General features: G+C 36.6%; 1 protein-coding gene across 2 annotated transcripts in view; it reads right to left on the bottom strand.

The window, feature by feature from the left end:
- The window catches only part of SEC62 (SEC62 homolog, preprotein translocation factor), a 29006-nt gene extending 6012 nt beyond the window's left edge, over window positions 1–22994 (bottom strand). For both annotated transcript variants that reach the window (XM_059920504.1, XM_059920505.1), the window contains exons 1-6: window positions 22925–22994; window positions 14020–14128; window positions 12874–12979; window positions 6983–7187; window positions 6645–6737; window positions 3749–3809 (exon numbers count right to left, since the gene is read on the bottom strand). In XM_059920504.1, the coding sequence (XP_059776487.1) occupies window positions 3749–3809; window positions 6645–6737; window positions 6983–7187; window positions 12874–12979; window positions 14020–14128; window positions 22925–22960 (610 nt within the window). In that variant the 5' untranslated portion in view covers window positions 22961–22994. The remainder of the gene's footprint in view (window positions 1–3748; window positions 3810–6644; window positions 6738–6982; window positions 7188–12873; window positions 12980–14019; window positions 14129–22924) is intronic.
- Window positions 22995–24448: the final 1454 nt, after the last annotated feature.

The following is a 24448-nucleotide window of genomic DNA, read 5'->3' as shown; positions in this document are numbered from 1 at the left end:
CATTTTTGGTAGTTAGGGAAGCTGTATACAAGCATCTCCAGTTTTTTTCTAAGTACAGTGGGACCACATGGAACAATCAAAAGAAAGACCTGGTTTTTAGGTATTTACAGCAAAAGAGATCAGGATTCAAATTCAAATTCTAGCTATTTCATTTATAAGCTAAGGATTGGATTTATTATTTTGAATGGGATCCTATGATCATATTGATCAAACTTGTTTAACTATTTTTTCTATTTGTTAAATCATTCCCTCCCTCTACTCCTATACCCTCCCCTCCCCCCCACCAAATTTACAGGAATAACACATACCTATGGTAACAAAACAAGCAAAAAAACCCCAAAACAAACAAACAAAAACCGAAAACAGTAAAGAAAAAACAATAAAAAACCAAAAGGTATAACGTGAAGTCTTCATCCAATTCTTGGTCCATTCCCCAGAGGTTAATTACTATGATTTATTTGTACTCCCAGAGACTGCCTATATACAATTAAAACTAGCTACACAGAATTTTTTTTTTTTTTACAAAAATGAGCTTATAATACTCTTACTCTTTTACAGTGTTCATTTAATCTATTCTAGATATCTTTCCATGAGTACTAATAAGAATTAGTCTTATCTAATTCTTTAAAAGCTGCATGATATTCTGGCACGCAGTTGTACTGTAATTTATTTCACCATACTCCTACTGAGGGACTTGATCTGATTCCAGCTTTATCCTATTATAGACAAGAGGGCAACAAATACCAATGTACATGTACATGTGTGCAATTGTGATTACAGCACAGGATAAATTCCTTGAAGTGTTACTATTATGTCAAAGGGTAAAGGCAGTTAAAACTTGAAAGATGTTTGCAGATGACATGATACTATACGTAGAGGATCCTAAAAATGCCACCAGAACACTACTAGAGCTAACCAATGAATTTGGTAAAGTTGCAGGATATAAAATTAATGCACAGAAATCTCTTGCATTCCTATACACTAATGATGAAAAATCTGAAAGAGAAATTAAGGAAACACTCCCATTTACCACTGCAACAAAAAGAATAAAATACCTAGGAATAAACCTACCTAGGGAGACAAAAGACCTGTATGCAGAAAACTGTAAGACACTGATGAAAGAAGTTAAAGATGATACCAACAGATAGAGAGATATACCATGTTCTTGGATTGGAAGAATCAATATTGTGAAAATGACTATACGACCCAAAGCAATCTACAGATTCAATGCAATCCCTATCAAATTACCAATGGCATTTTTTATGGAACTAGAACAAAAAATCTTAAAATTTGTATGGAGACACAAAAGACCCCGAATAGCCAAAGCAGCCTTGAGGGAAAAAAACGGAGCTGGAGGAATCAGACTCCCTGACTTCAGGCTATACTACAAAGCTACAGTAATCAACACAATATGGTACTGGCACAAAAACAGAAACATAGATCAATGGAACAAGATAGAAAGCCCAGAGATAAACCCACGCACCTATGGTCAACTAATCTATGACAAAGGAGGCAAGGATATACAATGGAGAAAAGACAGTTTCTTCAATAAGTGGTGCTGGGAAAACTGGACAGCTACATGTAAAAGAATGAAATTAGAACACTCCCTAACACCATACACAAAAATAAACTCAAAATGGATTCGAGACCTAAATGTAAGACTGGACACTATAAAACTCTTAGAGGAAAACACAGGAAGAACACTCTTGGACATAAATCACAGCAAGATCTTTTTTGATCCATCTCCTAGAGGAATGGAAATAAAAACAAAAATAAACAAATGGGACCTAATGAAACTTCAAAGCTTTTACACAGCAAAGGAAACCATAAGCAAGATGAAAAGACAACCCTCAGAATGGGAGAAAATATTTGCAAACGAATCAACGGACAAAGGATTAACCTCCAAACTATATAAACAGCTCATGCAGCTCAATATTAAAGAAACAAACAACCCAATCCAAAAATAGGCAGAAGACCTAAACAGACATTTCTCCAAAGAAGACATACAGATGGCCAAGAAGCATATGAAAAGCTGCTCAACATCACTAATTATTAGAGAAATGCTAATCAAAACTACAATGAGGTATCACCTCACACCAGTTAGAATGGGCATCAACAGAAAATCTACAAACAACAAATGCTGGAGAGGGTGTGGAGAAAAGGGAACCCTCTTGCACCATTGGCTGGGAATGTAAATTGATACAGCCACTATGCAGAACAGTATGGAGGTTCCTTAAAAAACTAAAAATAGAATTACCATATGACCCAGCAATCCCACTACTGGGCATATACCCTGAGAAAACCGTAATTCAAAAAGACACATGCACCCCAATGTTCATTGCAGCACTATTTACAATAGCCAGGTCATGGAAGCAACCTAAATGCCCATCAACAGACGAATGGATAAAGACGTTGTGGTACATATATACAATGGAATATTACTCAGCCATAAAAAGGAACGAAATTGAGTCATTTGTTGAGACGTGGATGGATCTATAGACTGTCATATAGAGTGAAGTAAGCCAGAAAGAGAAAAACAAATATCGTATATTAACGCATGTACGTTCAACCTAGAAAAATGGTACAGATGAACTGGTTTGCAGGGCAGAAATAGAGACACAGATGTAGAGAACAAACGTATGGATACCAAGGGGGGAAAGCCGCGGTGGGGTGGGGATGGTGGTGTGCTGAATTGGGCGATTGGGATTGACATGTATACACTGATGTGTATAAAATTGATGACTAATAACCTGCTGTATAAAAAAATAAATAAAATTAAATTAAAAAATTAAAAAAAGAAAAAAAACTTGAAAGATATTTGCTAATGGCCCTCCTAAATATAGTCTGAGGGATATGGATTAGAATAAAGTGTCAATGCATATTTCTGAATAGATACTTTGTGCAACTGTATTAGGAACAGCCATGAGATAAATTCCTAGAAGTAGAATAGTTGAGTCAGTGTGTACACATTTAAAATTTGGAAGATATTGCCAAACTGCCCTCCATAAAAAATAAAACAACGGACATATCATCAATTATTGGAGAGTATTGGTTTTTCTTAAGTGTTGGACCTTCACTAAGAGTAGGTACTATTAAACTTTATAATTCTCTTGATAATCACTGTTACTTTAATTTGTATCTAATATGAGTGTGATTAAGTATCACTCACAATTATTGGTCACTGTATTTCTTTCTTTGTTTTAAATAAATTTATTTATTTATATTTTATTTTTGGCTGCGTAGGGTCTTCGTTGCTGCATGCGGGCTTTCTCTGGTCATGGTGAACAGGGGTTACTCTTCGTGTGGTGAGTGGGCTTCTCATTGCGGTGGCTTCTCTTGTTGTGGAACATGGGCTCTAGGCGCGTGGGCTCAGTAGTTGTGGCTCACAGGCTCCAGAGCACAGGCTCAGCAGTTGTGGCGCACAGGCTTAGTTGCTCCGTGGCATGTGGGATCTTCCCGGACCAGGGCTTGAACCCATGTTCCCTGCATTGGCAGGCGGATTCTTAACCACTGCGCCACCAGGGAAGTCCGGTCACTGTATTTCTTTATCTGTGAGTTACCTTTACCATTTTTCTAGCAGGTTGTTAATCTCTTAAAGATGTAGTGCAAATATTCTCCTCAGTTTATCATTTATCTTCTGGCTTTATTTAAAATGTACTTTAAAAAAATAACTATTTTATGTTAAACATTTTCTTTCTGGCTTCTGCATTGTTTATATTCCTTTCTAAATTTTAGAGATTGTACTTACCAAGAATTAATCCCATGACAAATGTTTTAAAGTGAACTGGGTCATAGATCCACACAAATACCTAGAAGAATCAAGAAACCTCAGTGGTTCAAGTTCTAAGGTTACATTAGAACAACAGTTACTTCCAACCTCTTAACATATAAGAACTACTTTTAAAGGTAAACAAATTCCAAAGACTGTTCCTTTAGTAGCAGTGTTTCTTTTGGTATCCATTCAGTTAGAAAATTATTTTAAAAACTATAAATTACCTAACGCAGTTAAGTACATTTCTATGTACCTGCATGCTTTTAACAGTTTACTCCTGTGTGCAAACCATTACTTAACCATTACTTATTCAACCTAAAGACCAGCAATTGTACAGCCTTTTTGCCCCTAATGTAATGATGTATACTGGCATGAGTAGAGTAGAACCAACCAGTCTAAGAGCACAGTTAAGACAGATTCCAGTCAGGCCCTATTTAAGATCCAGCAGCTCTCAATTCCACCCAACTGATGAGAAGCAAAGAACCATTATTAAAGATCTTGCTCAGTGAACATAAAGATTCTATGACTCCCTGCAATAATTTCATTGCCAGCTCCCCACGGAGGGTCTGTAGCCGCAAAGCTGGGAACCACTGCTTTAAAGCTTACTTTATAAAACAGAAATTTACTTCATTTAGAATAATCAGAACTCTGTTCATCATCCATAAAACTCTTAGTTTTATCTCTTAGTTTCTATAAATAACAGTACTCTTCCATTTCCTGGTTCTATTTTGACTAGCACTCTTGGTTACTGCTTTTTGATTTGCTTCTATTTCTAACATTCCTCTTTTTTAATGCTGCACATTTATCCTGGAAATCGGATCCACAGACATCACTTCTGCCATTTAGCATTCTAAAGTAACAAGTTTTTAAAGACGTTTCCCATCTTTAAAAGTTTCAAAGCCTGTTTCTTTCTGCAGAATAAAATCTTAGCCTTTTTGGGAATGCAAGCACCCATGCTTTTGCTCAGGAAAAAGCTTCCTTTGTCTAACAGACCTATAACTCCTTTGCAGTGTACCTGGCAATCTACCAGTCATCCTTCAAGGCTCAGGTCAAGTGTCCAGAATCTCCAGACCCTCCTTATCCTCTCTTGATTAAATTACCTATCCCTAATTGGTATTCTCCCATCATAATACTCACCATGCTGTAATATAGTACAGGCATGTACTATATTATACTGTACTATATAATATATACAGTGTACCTCAGAGGTATTTCCAGTTCAGCTCCAGATCACCGCAATAATGCATTTTTTTTGGGTTTCCCAGTGCATGTAAAAGTTATGTTTACACTATACTATAGTCTATTAAGTGTGCAATAGCATTATGTCTAAGAAAACAATGTACATACCCTAAGTAAAAAATACTTTATTGCTAAAAAATGCTAACCATCACCTGAGCCTTTGGTGAGTCTTAATTTTTTTGCTGGTGGAGGGTTTGAAATATTGTGAAAAATACCAAAACGGGACAGACACAAAGTGATCAAATGCTGTTGGAAAAACAGAGTTGATAGACTTAATGCAGGGTTGCTGTAAACCTTCAATTTGCTGAAAACAAAAAAACAAACAAAAAACTTTATCTCTGAAGCACAATAAAGAGAAGTACAATAAAATGAGGTATGCCCATACCATGTTTAAACACTTGTATGCTTGCTAGACTATAAGAGCTTCCAAGAAGATAATTTTATCCTATTTATCATGTTATTCCCAACACCTATAAAAATGACTTCGCATATAGCCAATGCTTGATGTTTAACTGAAGGTATTTGAGCTTTCACATTAAGAAAGACCTGTGGTCTTCTATTACATTGGTTCTTAAGCAGGGGTTCACATCAGAATCACCCAGGGATACATTATACAACACACACACACACATCCATACACACACTCACTTACTGTAGATTCCACCCTAGAGATCCTCATGCAAGTATGCCTGGAATGAGCCTAGTGCACATGTTTTGTGAAAAGCCTTCCCAGATTTTCAAGCTCATAGCTCCAGGAACCACTGCTTTCTATTTATACTACTTTTGTATTAGGTATAGCAAGAAATTCACAACTCAATGGCCAGTATATAAGTAAATGTTTTTGTATTGGTTAAATGATTAAATTAAGTGGTCTTCACGGAAGGCTACAACCTACAAATAAGCCACTAAATAAATAAAAATGATCTCCTTGAGTAAAGCATCAAGTAATGTTGAAAATTTTAGACCCTTATAGTCGTGTGTCTAACTATAAGAGGCAGAAATCTGTAGGTGTCCCTCCTTAACCATTGTACTTTTTTTCCTTTGATTCTAATGGAAATCTTATATTTTACTGGGCAAATGACCATCCAGTATAAAAAGCATATTTCTAAGACTTTTCTGCAGGTAGGCATGACCATATGAGTAGGTTCTGGCCAATGGAATCCATGCAGAAATAAAATCGCCAGCTTCCTGGAAAGTATCCTTAAAAAGGAAGCATGTCTCTCATTCTCCTTCCCTCCTCTGGATGCAGATATAAGGCTGGCAGTCATTTTGCACCACGAGGTAATCTTTACTAACTGCCTCACACAGGCAGAAAAGTTCAGATCCACCATGGAGCTGCCGTATCTGCTTACCCTCCGATTTCATTAATGAGAGAGAAACAAGTATCTGTTTTGTTTTAAGCCACTGTTATTTCATGTTTCCTATCTATCACAGACAGCTGAACCCGATTCGGATTGATTTAAAAAATTTTTTATAAATCTAAATTCAGAGACATTCACTTTTAAAAAGTAGATTTTGTATCTACATGGTTAAATTTATCTAAATTACTTCTTTTCTTAGTGAAGGCATCAAAGATAATTCTAAAAACTCCTATGGAAAATTGGATTTCTACTTATAAGCTAGATACTCTCACCTCATTTCCATCCAGAAAAACTTGATCATCATGTGGCTCCAGCTTGAATTTTTTCTTAGTTTCCTTCTTTTTGGGAGTTCCAGGAGTTTCCTCCTATTAAAAAACAAGTTGAATAGAAGAAAACACATTTGCAAACAAGCAAAAAGCAATGTAACATCCGTATAGTCAAAGTTTCACTATATGAGACACAGAAATCAAAATTCTCAACCACGGTATTTGTAAGAACCCTAATGCGGTTTAAGTGGTTGTTGCACAATATTTTAAAGTGCTGATACACCAGTAGTGCTAACGTGCAAGTAATAATTTTTTGATTTTTACTTAATTTTAGTTGAAATCACCTTTTTGGATTCTTCCTTTTCACCATCTTTCTTTTTTTCTTTTTCCTTTTTTGTCTTTTCATCCTTTAGATTTTCTTTCTTGCTCTTTTTATCTTCTTCTTTTCCACTTTCAGCTTTTCCTTTCTCTTTTTCTTTTTTTATGTCTTTCTCATACTTCATTTTCATTACTTTTAGTGCCCGATGAAAAAACTGTTTCTTTAAAAGCCTTTGGAAACAAAGATATGACATTACATTCCCTATACATTATATAGATACAGACTAAAAAGCAAAAATATCAAGACCTGAATAAAATTAGCAAAGGAAGACATACACTGGCAACTCACAAGAAAAATTACAACTAGTAAGCCCACTGAAGAACAATCAAAAATATCTAACTGAAAACCTGTGTAGCCAATTTGATTATATGAAAGTTGTCAACCTAATTTTCATTTTTTAACTGTATAATTTAATGAGATTATAGGTTTGGAATTATCCTTAAGTTTTTCTCTAGGTTCATTAGGAGTAATCAAGACTCTATTTAAAGTTAAGTCTCAAATTCAAGAGCAGACATAAGTGGTATATAAATATATGGGGAAAATAAATATAACAGTTTAAGAAATGTTAGCAGATTAAAAATGTGCCCATGATCTGACTGATCCAAATCGTGTCTTCAGCTGTCCTTCTTGATGTATTTTTCTTCTCTCCATGTACTTCACTATTCAGCCTGTCACTACAATGAAATATCTCCAATTAACTAATGAATAATTAAATATGTTAAGGTGAGATTTCTGGACTCCGAAAACAACTCTTCACAGTATCAAGTTGAAAACTGTACAATATATGTAGCAAAACAACACCATGTGTTCCTTGCTTCACTAATTTCTCTCAATAAACTGTTCTTTCTTCTATTTAGCAGGGGTTTTTTTGGTTTTTTTTTGTTTTAATATTCCTACTTCAGGGCTTTCCACTGGCTATTCCCTTTACCTAGAATGCTCCTCCCCCAAATAAGCATGTCCTTTTGGTCTACTTCCTCACTTCTTTCAAGTCTTCCCTCAAATGTTACCCTCTCTACTAAGCCTACCCTGTTTAAAATTATAAATCTATCACCCATCCTTCCTCCTGTTTCCTGTTATCCTAGCCACAGCATTTATTCTTTTAGTTTCATATACAATTTATAACATGCTTGTTTGCCTCCTTCACTAGACTGTAAACTTCTTAAGAGTAATATCCTTACTTTATTCACATCTTTATCTGATGAATTTAGAAGCTCAGCTGACCCCAAATTAAGTCAACCTTGGCTGACTCAATCTTTTCTAATCCTACTCAAGAAACTGGTTTACCCTTACCTTTGTCATCTAAAAGCCATCTTTTCAAATCTTATGTTCCAGTTTCAGAGTTCCTGATTTCTTTATTCCTGACTTGATAAAGTACAACTACCAAAACACAACTAGAAGCTAGGTCTCACTGCCACCATCTGCGCCTGCTAATGTTAACTATCCACCTTTCTATTCAATACCTTCACTGGTGCCTACTCCAGCACATCATACCACTTGCTAACTAGATGCCTCCTTCTTGCCTAAAGACCACTTATTTCTGATCATTATCTTGTGCCCACCTGTGTTTTGACCTGCTTGGCTGGGCTTCTTTCTGCTGCTCAATTAGGTCCACCCTATGAACATCTCCACAAAGCTAACTTCTAGGTCTCCTCATTTGGACTTTTACTTGTTCATAAGATCTATACAGCATATATAATTATGCCACTGTCTGAAACGCCCCCAAAGAATCCACCATTAATATCTGCTACACATATACATATATATGTAAACAAGCAAAAATCTGAAATGAGACCCTTAATAATTAACTACTTATGAGTAGAAAGTGAGACTTAAAGAGTAGTGGTGGGTATTTGAATATGAAGGGGGATCTTTAATTTTTACTCTACTTCAGAACTTCTTACAAAAATTTATAATGAAAATATTCTAATCTCTTTATTTTTGCACTTAGATGATTTCCAGATTTTCTATCAGGATCATTCATTACAACTTCACACATTACTGACCACAGATGTATTAACACCACAGGCATTAGTTTCTGCAAAACCCCCCACCCCAGTCAATAATGTGTTAATATGAAAACAAAAATACATCTTATTCACTGTATGTTAATTGAAAACCAGCATTTCATACTACAGTTCATATTATAGCTCTCCATATATTAAGAGTACATGTGCACACACACAGATACTTGAGTATATAGTCTCAAATGGTAATATAATTATCCATGAGGCAACATTATTAGTAATTTGGATTTTCTTCTGTATCATTTTCAAAATTTTCTCAAATTTACTTTAGTGAAAAAAAATGTTCTTAATAAAGAAATAAACAATTAAAAAAAAAAAAACCACAGAACTTTAGGAGAGAAAAAAAATCCTTCCCTTGACCAGCAGATACAGAAGAGCACAGAATCAGCAGGAACACCTGCTTCTGTTACTCCTCCTGTACAGCTGCCCCAACCCCTTGAGAGAAAAGAAGACTATTAACCAATCAAATTGGTCTTGAGAAGTTGACATTCAGGTAGATGGGTTCAAATATCACCTCTACCACTTAACGAGCTATGTAGTATTGGGTAAGTTACTTCATTTTAGTGTATTTCTAAAATGGGGTATAAATGAGAAGCATGTAGATTGTTTAGTGCGGTGCCTGGCCTGCATGTTCTCAATGTTAGCCATTACTACTGCTGTAGCAAAATCCTGAATTTCATTTAATACTGATAGTCATGGAAAACACAAACACATTTGGTTTTATAAATAGTTACATTATACCCTCATTCCATTCATTAATAAATAGAATCATTCACTTATTCCTTGACAGTTCCTTAGAGAATGTCTACTTCAATTCACTCTATGCCTCAAAAAATGAGATGACATTTACTATTGTAATAAAATCAGTGCCTCCATTTATTTAGCTTTAAACACACTGTACAGTACAGATCATCTACATAAACTCTGACATTTTCACAGACTACTCATACTTTCCTATCTCAGTATGTTCTGTGCCCTCTGCCAGGATCAAATGTCCACTCTCCTATTGTTTGCTGGGTAATCACCTATTTCTGTTTCAAAATTTGATTAAAACATTTTCCCTGAGAGGCCATTCTTGAAGTTTCCCCATTTCTGTCTTTCTTACAGAACATACTGTATTGTAAGTAGTCACAAATCTTCTCTAACAGATGATAATATGTGCTTTGGAGGCAGGAACCAAGTCACAGTTATCTCTGTATTCCTGAGGCCTGGCCTATAATAGATATTTGATAAGTATTTCTAGAATAAATGAATGGATTAAAAGCAGCTTGTAAAAAGTTACTAAATTGCTTATTATTTTTCTTCACCTCTTCATTTTTTTTTACCAGGTTTAATAAACGTTTATTAAATGCCAGACATATGTTTAGGACTTTCACTTATCTGACAATGGTGAATGCCCGCATTGTGCTAATTGCTGTGGAGTTACAATAAAGTATAAAACAGTCCTCCAATTGCCTTCAGATTTAGCGGGCAAGAAATTTAGAAAAACTAACACACATGCAACAATCCTATTTAAATAGTTAAGGACTAAACTGTATGCTATTACCTTTGTAAATTCTGTAGAACATTAGATTAATGTGGGCTAGAGGATCTGGGGAATACTAAATGGCTGAGATGGAATTTGAGAGATATTTATATTGAGAGGCAGGCAGGATAGAGCAAGAACTGTTTGCGGAAAGTGGCAGGTTATTATCAAAGAAAGACCAGAAGAGAGAATGAGTATGGTATATGAATGAGAGTGAGAAGGACACTACTGGACTGGGGGGTTGGAGATGCAAAGTCACTAGGAGGGTTAGGATGATGCTAGATAAAAGGTTGAAGAGTCTGTACTTGAAATAGGCCATAAAGAGGCACATCCTACAGTTTCCTGTTTTCTTTTGTTTTTCCTTAGACTCCCTCAAGACCACTTCAGAAAATGAGACAGGACAAGTGTCCCTTTGTGGTTTTGCCTGTAGTCAGGCAGGAACCCATGAGGGCTGGCCATCATGAGGTCACCATAGTTATTATTAGAAGTGGCTTTGAAAACTTTAGGTAGTTATGCTTCTCTATCTTAATGCAAAAAGGACACAAAAAGCTTGATATGAATGGGAATAACATATACAACAGAAAGTGAGTGTATTGCTAGGACAACCTCTGTACTCAGGTTTTTTTGGCTTTTCATATAACGAAGTATCAAGTCTCCTAAAAGGCCAAGTGAAGTGTATTAATACTGGCTGCTCTCCTCAGAGACTTGGGCTCAGATTTAATATTCAAATAGTATTGACAGGTTAATCCTTCATCTTAATTTTTGCTTCATTAAATGCATCATCATTTTGGAGGAGATAGTATAGTGCAGTGGTTAAGAGCATGGACTATGAAGTCAGACTGTTGGATTTAGAATTCTGGCTCAGCCACTTATTAGCTGTATGACCTTGGGTAAGTGATTTAACTTCTCTGTTTCTGCATTTATAGCATCTTTTAATTTTTACACTATATATATAAAAAATAAAGTCTGTTTTGAGGCAGGCAGGGAAATTTGCACTTTGGAGTTCTAATACACAGGTGGCTGTAAAGGAAAATACCGACTACACCACTGTTAGCTAATCCCTGCCCCGACAATGAAATTTCCATTGTTTCTGAAAGGTCCATTAGTGACTCTAGTTTACGGCAGCTAAGAATTTTTTTTTTGGCTGTGCAGTGTGGCTTGTGGGATCTTAGTTTCCTGACCAGGGATCAAACCTGGGCCCGTGGCAGTGTAAGTGCGGAGTCTTAACCACTGGACTGCCAGGCAAGTCCCTGGCAGCTAAGAATTTTAAGAAATAGTTAATAATTCTTCAACTTTACAGCTTTAGAAACCAGGTTGTAAAATAGTGGTTTTTAAGAGGGGTCTCATGTGGCTGATACTTTAAATGCCATTAAGCAATATATTAGTAAATGCTATGTGCATCTCCCTGCTAAGCATATAAAATAATCTAAAATGTCAAATTCCCACCAATTATAAAATTCAGTGTCACAAAAACAAAATTTGATTTACTAACATCTTAATAAATATGTTTAAGTAGTAAATAAACCAAGGGAAAAATAGGAGGAAAAAAACAAAAAAAAAAACCCCAGCATACTTCTTTCCAAGAGAAAAGTGATTTTCTTTTTGGCTGCGCCGTGCAGCATGTGGGATCTTAGTTCCCTGACCAGGGATCGAACCTGTGCTCCCTGCAGTGGAAGCGAGGAGTCCTAACCACTGGACCACCAGGGAATTCCCCAGAAAAGTGATTTTTGTACACCATTCACCATGAAAAGTTTTTCCCAAAGGAGAAGTACTTATTATAAAAAACATGGATATGTTACTGAACTGTCTATACTTCATCTTGGAATGAAGAAAAGACAGATGTTTCAGCTGCCTTGATTTCACAAGGAATATATTAGCAATCACAAACAAAATAGGGAAGGGTGCCTGGCTAATGGCTCAGTAGGCACTGAAAAAACAAAACAAAACAGGGACAACAGGTCTATTAGGAATCCCTGACAAAGTTTTGGAAAAGATTCCCCAACTTTTGCTCTAGAAAAGAAAGAACTTTTTTGTTCACGACAGGCACTGGTATATGATTTTTATTGCTGATCCTTCAGTTCAGCCTGGCAAATGTACAAATGTAACAGAACACAAATAAAAGTTATAAAAATATGATAGCCTAACACCAAATAAATGCATTTCCAGAGGTACTGAAGAAATCCAGATTACATGTAAAAGCTATACTTGAGCTATGCTTAATTATGAAATAGGGAAGGAGCTTCAGGACCATGGAGAATATTTTTAAATTACTATTCATATTATCCTTCACTAAGAAATAAAAACTACCTGTTGCAGTAGTCAACCACAGACTCCCTCGTTGTAAATAAAGCTTCCTCTCCTTTCTTGGCCTTCGCCCACTTTGAATCCAAAAGGCAATCCACTGCTTTTGAAGCTAAAGAAGAAATTTATTATTTTAAATTTAGTATACAGCAGAATTTGTGTCTATCTAAACAATATTCTATAAGGCAAATTTCAACATTCTGGCATCCGAAAATAAAACCAAGTTCAACAGAAAATTTAAGTCTGACATAATCATGACAAATAGTTCCTCAAAACCTCAATTTGTGAAACATACTGATTAAGCATCTTTCTTAAAGTAATGCTGTGAAATAAATGACATTCAAAAATATTAACTAAAGCAAGATAAATGAGAAAATGTTCTTTAAAAAATTCAAAATAAATGTAAATAACACTCTTATCAAATAATCATAATATAGGATAAACAAACCAAAAATCTTCCTCTACCACAGTAACAGAAATTCTGTCACCAAGCTTTATTGTAACCCACCGAGGAATAAGCTCTGTGAAACGAGCTACCATCACTGGAAGAAGCTAAATATATGAGATGTGAAAAAAACAGCATGTCTATTTTTATAAACTTTTAAGGACTATCAAAATCATTAATCATAACACTGAAGAGAAGATAAATAAATTTCTTCCCAATAATGGTAATTCAACCTTAATTGATCAGACAGGCAAACTCAACAACTATTGATTTATAAGCTATGGGGCAATATTACAGATAATATTAGCTTATTATGAAGTTGTTTCGATTATGTGAAGAACAAACACTCCTAAGTTGGTTCTGACACACTTGTTTCACACTGAATTCTATGCCAGAGTTTTACAAAGAGTATCGTTAAGTACATGTACTATCTGAATAATAAGTGTTAGTACTGAAAATAAATGTTAGTAATGAAAATAAATCCTATGTTAAAAATTTCCAAGAAACGTTACTAAAAAGCACTTTCTTTTATTTTTATTGACATTTTCAATCATAAAAGGAAAGAAGAGGATAATCAATTGTCATATGCTCATCACCTAGCTTCACCAATCATGCTTGGAGAGCATTTAAAAAATATCTACCTATCCCCAAATTAGGTATCTTCATAAGATATGTACACAAATATAATTTTATTGATGTAATCCTACCAATAAAATAATCAACCCGGTGACCCATCATATTGGTGGACTTTGTTGGACAGTTGAATCGAAGAAACTTGGCTACAGCCTTCTCTTCTTTAGATGGTTCACCAACTTCCTGCAAAGTAAGAATATTAATTTAACGTAATCATTTACTTATGACATTGATACACTGAAGAATAATTTACAGATCTCTTCTGAAAATCTTTTTAAGTTTACTACAGGCCTTTCTTTCAAGCTTTTTCTGGAGCAGACCTGGTAATGTATACAGAAGACAGAATGGAGATTTTTAAAATCACGTTTTTCAAATACAAGTTGATAGGGCCCAAACCTGTCTGCCTCTTGGCCTCAGCTACAAGGCATTTATTTTCAGTTGTTTTTCCAGTATGGTAATCATTTTGTACCAGTTCACCTTCACTCTTGCCTGGTCTCTTTTTATTTTTTTAAAAAATTTTTTATTGATTTATTTGTTTTTGTTGTTGTTTGTTTGTTTCTAGCCTTTTTTTAAAAAAATTATTTATTTATTTCTGGCTGTGTTGGGTCTTCGTTTCTGTGCGAGGGCTTTCTCCAGTTGCGGCGAGTGGGGGCCACTCTTCATCGCGGTGCGCGGGCCTCTCACTATCGTGGCCTCTCGTTGCGGAGCACAGGCTCCAGACGCGCAGGCTCAGTAGTCGTGGCGCACGGGCTTAGTTGCTCCGCGGCATGTGGGATCTTCCCAGACCAGGGCTCGAACTCATGTCCCCTGCATCGGCAGGCAGATTCTCAACCACTGCGCCACCGGGGAAGCCCAGCTGGTCTCTTTTTAAAAGCCGTAAGGCAATAATTCAAAACTTTAAGAGGTTGTCAATAGTGAGTGCCCAAATGTCAAAGTAAGTAGAAACAGGTGCCATAAATAAATGTTAAATAACAGCCAAAGCCATGTACCTTGAACAATGGACAACAGATTGCAGGAGGAGTTCTCAAATTAACCAAAGACAGCTGTCCCAGTGTGGTCCCAGATACAAATTACTATCAGAGATGCTGAAGATTTGTATTCCCTTCCCTTTCCCCTGTGGTTACAGATTCTAGATACTGTCAGGGAATCTTTTCTCACCTTGCCTTTCTTCTTTTCTTTCTGAACAGGGTAAAGCAAAAATAAAAATGCAATAGACAAATAAATTACAATCTCATTTAAGAACTGATTAATGGAAGGGCACAAAGAGTTTTGGAAAGGCTGCTTTAATCCTTCCTTGTTTTCTTTTTTCCATTCCCTCCTCCAAACTTTCTACCACCTTCATTGTTTATCATTCCCCATCTTGCTTTTATTTCCTTACATTCTGAACTTATGTTCCTGTATACTTATTCTCCCCACTCATATACTGAAGAAAATGAGGTCAGTCTATGTTTGCATATATCTTTTATATATATACTTTTAGTTGTCTTATTGCTGTAAGCTATCATAATAAAAGTACTATCTTTAATTACATGTTTAAGCACAGTACATAGAGCACTCAAGCAATATTTCTAGCAATATACAATTTAAATGTGAATGATTTCAGGAAGGTCTATTTCTTAAGATGAATAAAGTGCCAAATAATAGTAAAGAATCATCTGCCAAGAATCTAGTCTGCTGAGAAAAATTAATGCTGAAGACAGTTATGTTTTAGGCAAGACATTCTAATAACACAAAACAGGAAAAATAAACTCTCTAAATCATCTATCTTTACGTCAGTTTTCCCACAAATTTCAAGTTAGTTTGCATTCAGTTATGTTTGTTGAAAATAAGGGACAACTAACAAATCAAAGTTTCAGCTTTAATTTTATTCTGAAGAGGAGTAATTTGTGAGATGAAGTGAAAATCTGTGTCGTGGTTGCTGGGTCACCTGGCAGCTACTTCTCGTATTTCCTTCTTTGCACTTCCCAACTTCTCTACTTCCAACAGCCAATTAACAATGCATGATTCTTATACTCTCGTACTACCCCATTTGTGGGTTACTATTTGTGACAATAAAAATTAAAAGCCTGCACAACATTGTATATCAACTATACTCCAATATACAATAAAAATTTTTAAAAAGAAAAAAAAAAAGCCCAAACCATTCAATCCAAATGAAGACTATAGTAAAAACCAAATATTTATGTGAATAAAAAAGCTTTAGTTTTATATATAAAAACACATACCACAAAAAAATAGAATCTTAAAAAACTGTAAATTCAAAATTTAACACTCCAAGTTCAGTAACATCTACAATGTTCATAATTATTTAATCTGGGTCCTAGTCACAAAATATAGTTTCTGACAAACTAAAAAGTAAAAATTCTATATTTCAGTTTTTGAAATCACACTAAAATTATTAACATATATGTTAGTATATGTTAAACGATAGCATTTAATTATGTCTGTGTAACGCACTGCATTTCTAGGAGCCTTATCTATTAGTAAATAATATCCTATATATTCACGTACAGCCAAAAAAGTAATACTATATAAATAGTTGGAAATAATGAGATACTATAATTGGCTTTATAGAAACCAATTCTATTTTATAATCACACCCATATATGTTCAATTTTTCCCTCAGTTGATACACCTGTTGCCAATTTAAAGATTTATCCAATTAACTGATAACTTGTTACTGGGATATGCTTGATTAAAAATGGTATGTGGGGGAGAAGTCTCAATAAACATAAATTGTTCAAATACATACTTACTGAGTGTTTACCCTATAATAACTTCGGGTGCTACCTTTAATACCAAAAATTTGTTAAGGCATGATACCTACACTGTTACAACCTTCCAAAACAACAACTGTTATTTTCCAAAATGAGTGGTAGAAAAAATATTTTAGGAGTACAAAAGGAGTGAGATTATCAATGTGGATGAGAATAGCTATGAAAAGACATCTTGGAAGAGGGACCTGGATTTTGAAAGATGAACAAATTTGGGATAAGCTAAATGAATAGCATAAAAATACTGTGGCTAAAAGAGCATAAAATTTGGCTCTAGTAGAGACAAGTTAAGAAGAATTGTGAGGTTAAGTATGTATAATAGGGCTAAGCAGTATTCAAGGCAGTCTAAGAAATTTCAAATTTACTCCTTAAGTCACAGAAACTAGTTTTTGAATAGAAGGAGGACATAATGAGAAAAAAAAATGACTTAGACACTATTTTGGAGCCTGTATGTAGAATGAACTGGGGGAAAAAAGCACAAGGCAGGGAAACTACTTAGTATTCAAGTAAGATGTGATGTGATACTAGACTAGGAATGGGAAGGATTTTGACATTTGAAACATTTCAAATGTAGAACAGATAGGACTCAATGATAAAAGATGAATGAAATGGCTTAGTAAAAGATGTTAGATTTCTAATTTGATCAACTGAAAGGACAGTTTTTCAATTAACAGAAATTTGGGAGGAAGGTGATTCTGGGGGGAAAAACAATCACATCAACTTTAGGCATGACAAGTCTACACTCATACTAACACTCAAACAACTTACTGAACACAGGCATACAGGTACTAATCTACTGATTGTTGATAAGAGGCATCAGACGTAAAATCTATTAGAATACCCAAGAAACTGAAAAGTCAGTTCTATTATGATATAATAGGGAATCTGATAATACATAAATCCACATCTTAAAATCTCATTTTAACAATTAACTTCAAGTTCACCAAACTCTTTTCCACAACTGCAAAAACAGACTCAAGTATTCTATTTGCATTCCCTTCCCCTCCTTGGTAAAGGCACTACAAAGCAAGAATGAAGAGAACAGACCCACAAAACATGGACTTGGATAATCTCTCCCAACCAGACACAGAGTTACTTATTCATTGATACTTTCTTAAAGTATCAGTTAACTTCCCTTAAACATCTGACTAGAAAAGTAGTGAATTCTATCAACATATTGGTACAACAGAACTGATTTCTTCCTTGCTCCTCCTTCAAGTTCAAATCCTTAAAAAGTTTCTATTATCCTCTGTGAAATATTATGAAATATTCATTATACCACATATAAGTCATACATACTGTAGACTGCCTCTAACAGTACAGGATTTGTGCCATCTGCTGGGGCTTTAAAGCCAGAAAGAAAGATTGCTACAGAAGAGCACCAAGAGAATATGACCTGGGGAAGCTAGTAATATAGAAGAGCCTGCCAAGGAATCTTCATTCTCACTGCTCCCCTGCTGCAGGCTAAAACAGTCTTATCCTCTTCCTGTTTATACATTAGACTATAGTACCTCCCCTCTTTGTTCCCTTTTGATGTGAAGAAATCTTCAGAATATTTTCCTAACTTTTCTAGAAACCTTCTGACAAAAAGTGAAGGCCTTTTGCGAATAGCATCACCCACTAATAAAGAGAAACCAGCTCATCAAGCCTTGAATGAAGAGAACTTTGTAGCTCAATGAATGAGCTCAAATGTCTTAGAGTGAGGAAGCAAAGAACCAGTACGTTTTGAGGCTGGACTGCCAACCCAAACACCAAGATGCCGGGTGTTGCAACTCTTAATCCAAAATTACAAATATTGAAAGTTTGGGTAGAACATTCTTTTTAAATTATTTAACAAATACTATTTTTATTTTAGAATACTTCAACACTCAAATACTACAATGAAACTGGGTTACCGTTTCTAACTATATATTATTTTTGGTACTTAAGATAATCTTTTTGAGAAAAAAAATATTAGATCAAGAGTCAGTAAGCCATGGACTTCAATCTTACAGAATTTTTGACTTAGAATTTTTTTTCCCCATCCTCCCACCCCCAAAAACAACTAGAATTTTTAAAAATTGCTATATTCAATAGAAATAAGCTTAGGTAATAAATAAGTTTGTTGAATGAATTGAGCAAAAGAAAAAGATTAGTTCACCAACTGTCAATTTGTATCTTTATACAAACAGTATAAAATATTTGTGAAAATGCAAATAGGTTAACAGGTTAAAATCTGAAAGCTGGAGATCTTAGATATATCATTTGCTTAAAGTCACACAGTATGTTACTCACAGAGCTTTACAAGAGTCTCTGTATCTTGACTTGGGCAGTGCCCTTCTAAAATCCCCCACCCCCTGCCATTGTAAGCCCTTCATTAAGCCTCTGGGGGTAGTTTTCACTTAGGACTGGCTTCCTGGGTTCCATCTCTTTCCTTCAGAAAGTCCCAGAGTCAGAGCGCATAATCCTAAACTTTCCCTTTTCTGAAATTAAGCATATTGGTTCGTAATATGTCAGGGTTTTACTGACAGGGAGACAGATGGGTGCAACAAAGTTAATTGAGATGCAGGTATTCTAAAATTTCTAGGAATGAATAAGCCATTTCAATGTCCCAAAACTCAACTAGATACCTTACACATAAGCAGAATACTAAATGGGATGAGTCTCTTTAGCAGGGACAAGTCTCGTTAAGTCTTTGTTGTACAATTTAATATAAAGATTGCAAGATTAAAGTAAGTCAAAACAATTTATTTTTATTTTTTATTTTATCAATGGTGCGGTGGAATGAACATTCAACTGGAATTAGAAGACTTGGTCTAAATCTGGTTTTACTATCTTGATGAGTGACCCTGGGTCAAGCCACATAACCTCACTGAACCTCAGTGTATCTGTAAAATGATGTTAATGGTTTAGATCAATATGTTTTATACCTAGTAATACTTTTAGATCTAGGTCCTAAAAGTAGCTTAAGGATGAGGAATAATGGTAGTGAAGTAGTGGGGTACTGAGGTGATAGGGCTTTGGGCCCACCCCTCTGCTTTTACATAAGAGCTGCCACTTGTGCAAAAGGATTCCAAAAACCCCTACTATTTGAAAATCGTTTTCAACTCTAAAATTTTATGGTATTAGGATTCTCAATTAACCCTTCTAGTAAGCAGCACTTTGTTAACCTATAAGCACTGATTTTAATGTTCTTAAAAACTTACATAATTGCATTTCTTAGAAAACTTACAATTATTTACTTTCAAATGTTTTATTAATTTGAATTGAGATCACTCTCACTTGAGAATCTCAATCATGAAAACTTTGCAATATAACGTCAGTGAACACGTAGCTCACTTTTGGTTTTCAGTGACCAGTAAAGTGAACCCAAGAAGGAAATGTGACAAAATAGTCTTCTTGCTTCCAACTTTGATGGAATACCAGAATCTAAAATTAGGCTACATTAGAAAAAGCATACAGGGCTTCCCTGGTGGCGCAGTGGTTGAGAATCCGCCTGCCGATGCAGGGGACATGGTTCGAGCCCTGGTCCGGGAAGATCCCACATGCCGCAGAGCAACTAAGCCCGCGTGCCATAACTACTGAGCCTGTGAGCCACAACTACTGAAGCCTGCACACCTAGAGCCCATGCTCCGCAACGAGAAGCCACCACAATGAGAAGCCCGCGCACCACAATGAAGAGTAGCCCCCGCTCACCGCTAGAGAAAGCCCGCGCGCAGTAACGAAGACCCAACGCAGCCAAAAATAAATAAAACAAATTAAAAAAAAAAAAAGAAAAAGCATACAAATTAACTACTTTTTAAAACCCTGAACTTGTTTGTTTGTATCAATCATTTCCCCCAATATACAAATTACAATTCAAGGTCAGTAAATCTACTAAACATAAAAATCTTTTCTAAACATGAAACATCAAGTAGCAACAGGAAACTGAGTTAATATTACAGATCTTTTTGCCCAGAGTCTCACAATAGAATTTTTTCTGTAACTTCAACTCTGAACTTGGTCATTACGTTTGATCTTTTTGTCTAAAGTAATGCCAATATTATAGAGTTTCTGATTCTCTGGAGGGAAAAAAACCAAGGAGTTTTATAAGATATTGTACACTTTTATTAATTTGTTGACACTGCACAGTAGTAGTCCAGGTAGCACTCCCAAGATCTCCACATTTTACATAGCACAGCTATGTAGAGAACTTGGAGGAGGTGAAAAATGTTATTTATTTTCACTTAGCAGTATACCAACTTGATTTTTAACAATCAGATCCTCACACACTTATCTAATCCTCAATTAAACAACAGTAAGTAAATAGCCATTCTTTACGGAACTCACAACTCAAAGGTTTATTTACTGAATAGATAACTGTTAATCTTTCTTCAGCATATCAGAGTGCTTAACAAAAACCAAAACAAATTATCCTAAAGCCTTCATCCTTGGGGAAGGGGAAAAAGGAGTTATGTGCTAAGCACTCTTTTAATAGCTTTTATAACCTTTAATAACAAGTCACCCACGCACCTATTTTTTCCACAACAACCCAATGAGGATATTTAAGGTAAATATTCCTTCTTATGGATTTGGAAATAGAGGAAAAAAGTTAAGTAACTTGACCAAAGTTACACGGCCAATAATTATTGACACTGGGGTACAAACAGGCACAAGTTTTAGCTCCCAGTCACTACCACTACTATACAGGTTTTTAAATCTATCTTTCTGCTTAATATGAGATCACAATTGAAATAGAGCAGCTACTCAAAGTGAATTAGGATCACCTTTACAACAATATTAAAGAACAGGTGAAACTGTAAAAACAATGTTTATTTAAGGCCATAAAATGTACCATGTGTGTAAATATAAGTCCAGTAAGTCCTAATTTGACAACTTCAATACAAATTCTAATAAAAGTATATTTTGTATCCATACCTGACCAATAACACTAAATTCTGAAAGACTAGAAATAGTATAATTAGAAACTTCTTCCATAATAATCTTAAGCCTTGGTTTTATGACCTGTCTGAACTTGGGGGGCAATTGTCTCTGGTCCCCTTCTGCACTCTTTTTGAAACTACTTTCTTATTTCTGCCTAATTCTAAAATTCCAAATTTACTGATCACTGGCATCGTTTTTTTCCCTAGTACTTCAAAGTTTTCAGGAGAATTTTAACTTGCATAGCTCAAATCACCTGTGGTGTCAGTCAGTTAAGTGATAAAAATGGGGGAAAAAAACATTAGAAAGTCATCTAAGCAATGAAATAGTAAGGAACAGAAAGGCAATGACGAGTGTAACAATTTGTGATTAGTATATTAACAGTTTACAACACGCCATCAATTTATGACGACATACGAAGGTTTCTAGGCACAGGAGCTAATAAGGAGACAACAAAACATCCTGAGTCCAAGATGTTCCCCATATTTAATCCTCTCGGCAAAGAGCAAGAACAACAGGGGGAAAATTGCAAGGAAGAAATACACAGATGACATGCATGTGGAATGAGGGAGGGATGCTATGTAGGTTATGAGGATGACACACCGGCATGTGAAAGGTTTCTGGGCGGGACCCGCTCGTTGCAGTACCAAGGGAGTTTTGTTTATTTACACTGTGTCGCTGAAAGAAAGCCGGAAAGCTTCAGTTGGACGCTTAAGTTAATAACTGTGAGGAGAAAGGAGGCTGCACGCAAACGAACATCTGGATACGCAGATCGCCGCCTGGGCCCCTGGGGCAGCTGACCAAACCCCGATCACTCCCCCCTCCTACGGTCCTTCAATCTGCGCACAAAGAACGGGCAGCTTTAGGTCAGTCCTCCGCCTCCTTCTACCCTAATTATCGCGGCCTTAATTTCGGGACAGCTAAGGCGAAAGGATGGCGTGGAGAAGGGAGGGAAGGAGCCCGGGGAGGGTCGGTGTCTGCGCTCGGAGGACGCGGACCTCCAGGCACAGGCCCAGGCCGGCAACGCCACCGCCGCCGCCACCGCCGCCACCGCCACCGCCACCGCCACCCTGGGCTGGCGGCCGCTCCTCCCGCCTTCCGCCGCTGCCCCAGCACCTCCGCCTCAGTCTCCGCCGTCGCCAACACCGCCCTTCCTCAGGCCCCTCACAACGACTCAGCCCGCAACCGGCGACCTCGCGGGGGAACCCCACCCCACCTCGTCCTCGATTTCGCCCGCCCTTCCCGGGAGCTTTCCCTGCGTCTTCCACTTCCGAGAGTCCCCTATCCCAGGGCTCGGCTTTGCTACCTGAATCCGCTTCTTGTGTCGCCTGCGTTCCGCCATGTTGGCCGCTCCGCCCGGTTCCCTCTGACGTGGAGGTAGGCGGGGGCAGCGGAAATATCGCGAGAGCGGGCCGCGGGGCTGTTATGTAACCTACCGGCTAGCGCCGGAACGGGGAGGCTGGCGAGAGGCCGGTACGAGGAGGGCTCGGAGGGTGTTGGCTGCGCTTTCTCTCCCCTCTTTCCTTGGCTCCTTTTGTTGCAGGAACTGGAAATCGCTGGGACCAGAAGGAAGTTGAAAAGTGGATCAAAGAACAGGAGGACTGGAAAGAGTCCTTGGTTCTCAAACCTGACTGGGCATCTGAATCACCTGGGAAGCTATTAAAATACAGATTCCGGGGGCCCCACGCCCCTCGGAGTCAGTAGGTTTGGGGTGGAGCCTTTTACAGATGATTTCCTGAGACCTATGGAATTCTAGACATCTCTAACTGTGGCACTTCTTTTCTTGCCAGTGAGCCCTGCATCATCTATTCCCCACGTGTAAATTCTCCTAATCCCATTTTGAAGATGGGAAAGCCGAGACAGCTGAGGTGCAGCGATATGAACAGATTTATCTAAGGCTCCACAGTTGGTAGATGGCACAGACGAGACCTAAGCCAAATTATCTCCCCGTACAATATAGGGGGTAGTCGGGCTCATCTGAAACAAACTTTGGATTCCCCATTCCATTCTCCACGTTGCTTCTCGAAACGCACCTTTAGAATCCGAGTCAGAGAGAACTCAGGGAAGTACAAGCAACTAATACGATGAATAAGGAGAGAGATTCTAAGAAGTTGGAATTAAGAAGACTGCAGGGTACTTGGAGTCTGGTGAATTACTATTATAACTATTGTTATTTTAGAGCTACCCAGATCAAAGAGAATGGGCTTAAATTGCTAGTTAGTGTTTTTAGATAGAAATTACCATGACTTTAATGGAGATTCTAAATAATAGAAAATTGGGAATTTACAGAGAAGATGAAGGAAATAAAAATTCCTAACGCTACCGTCCAAAGACCTGTTAACAGTTTATTTTCTTCTAGTATTTATTCATACTTTGTGTGTATATATTTCCCCCTAATTGAGATCATATTGCATAATATGCCTTTTTCACTTAATGTTATGCTGAGCATATATTATATCTTTAAAAAATTCTTCATTTCCCATATATATGTAACCTAATAGCAATTAAATATGTAATTAAGGCAAATAGTGGCATCTTGATGCCTAGTCTTTTATAAAGTAACAGCTAAAGTTCATTTTTGGACTATGCAATTCTGCAGTCTGGGGACAGGATCAGCAAGTCATTTGGTTCCTTTTCCTTCTATAATCTACAATCAGGGTGTGTGTAGTCAGAGAGGGGTGAGAGAAAATGATGATTCTTACCAATTAACCCAAAACATAACACAGAATATGAAATGTGTTTATTTCCCTCAGTCCTCCCCATTCAAAATGAGGGTAGATCTGTTTTGTACTGTTTTATTTGGAGAACACTGGATTCTCTTCATAGGAAA

This window comes from Balaenoptera ricei, chromosome 4, assembly GCF_028023285.1.
Source record: "Balaenoptera ricei isolate mBalRic1 chromosome 4, mBalRic1.hap2, whole genome shotgun sequence".
In the NCBI taxonomy this organism is placed as follows: Eukaryota; Metazoa; Chordata; class Mammalia; order Artiodactyla; family Balaenopteridae; genus Balaenoptera; species Balaenoptera ricei.
Note: the sequence above shows the minus strand (reverse complement) of the source record. Positions and strands in the feature narration are given on the sequence as shown.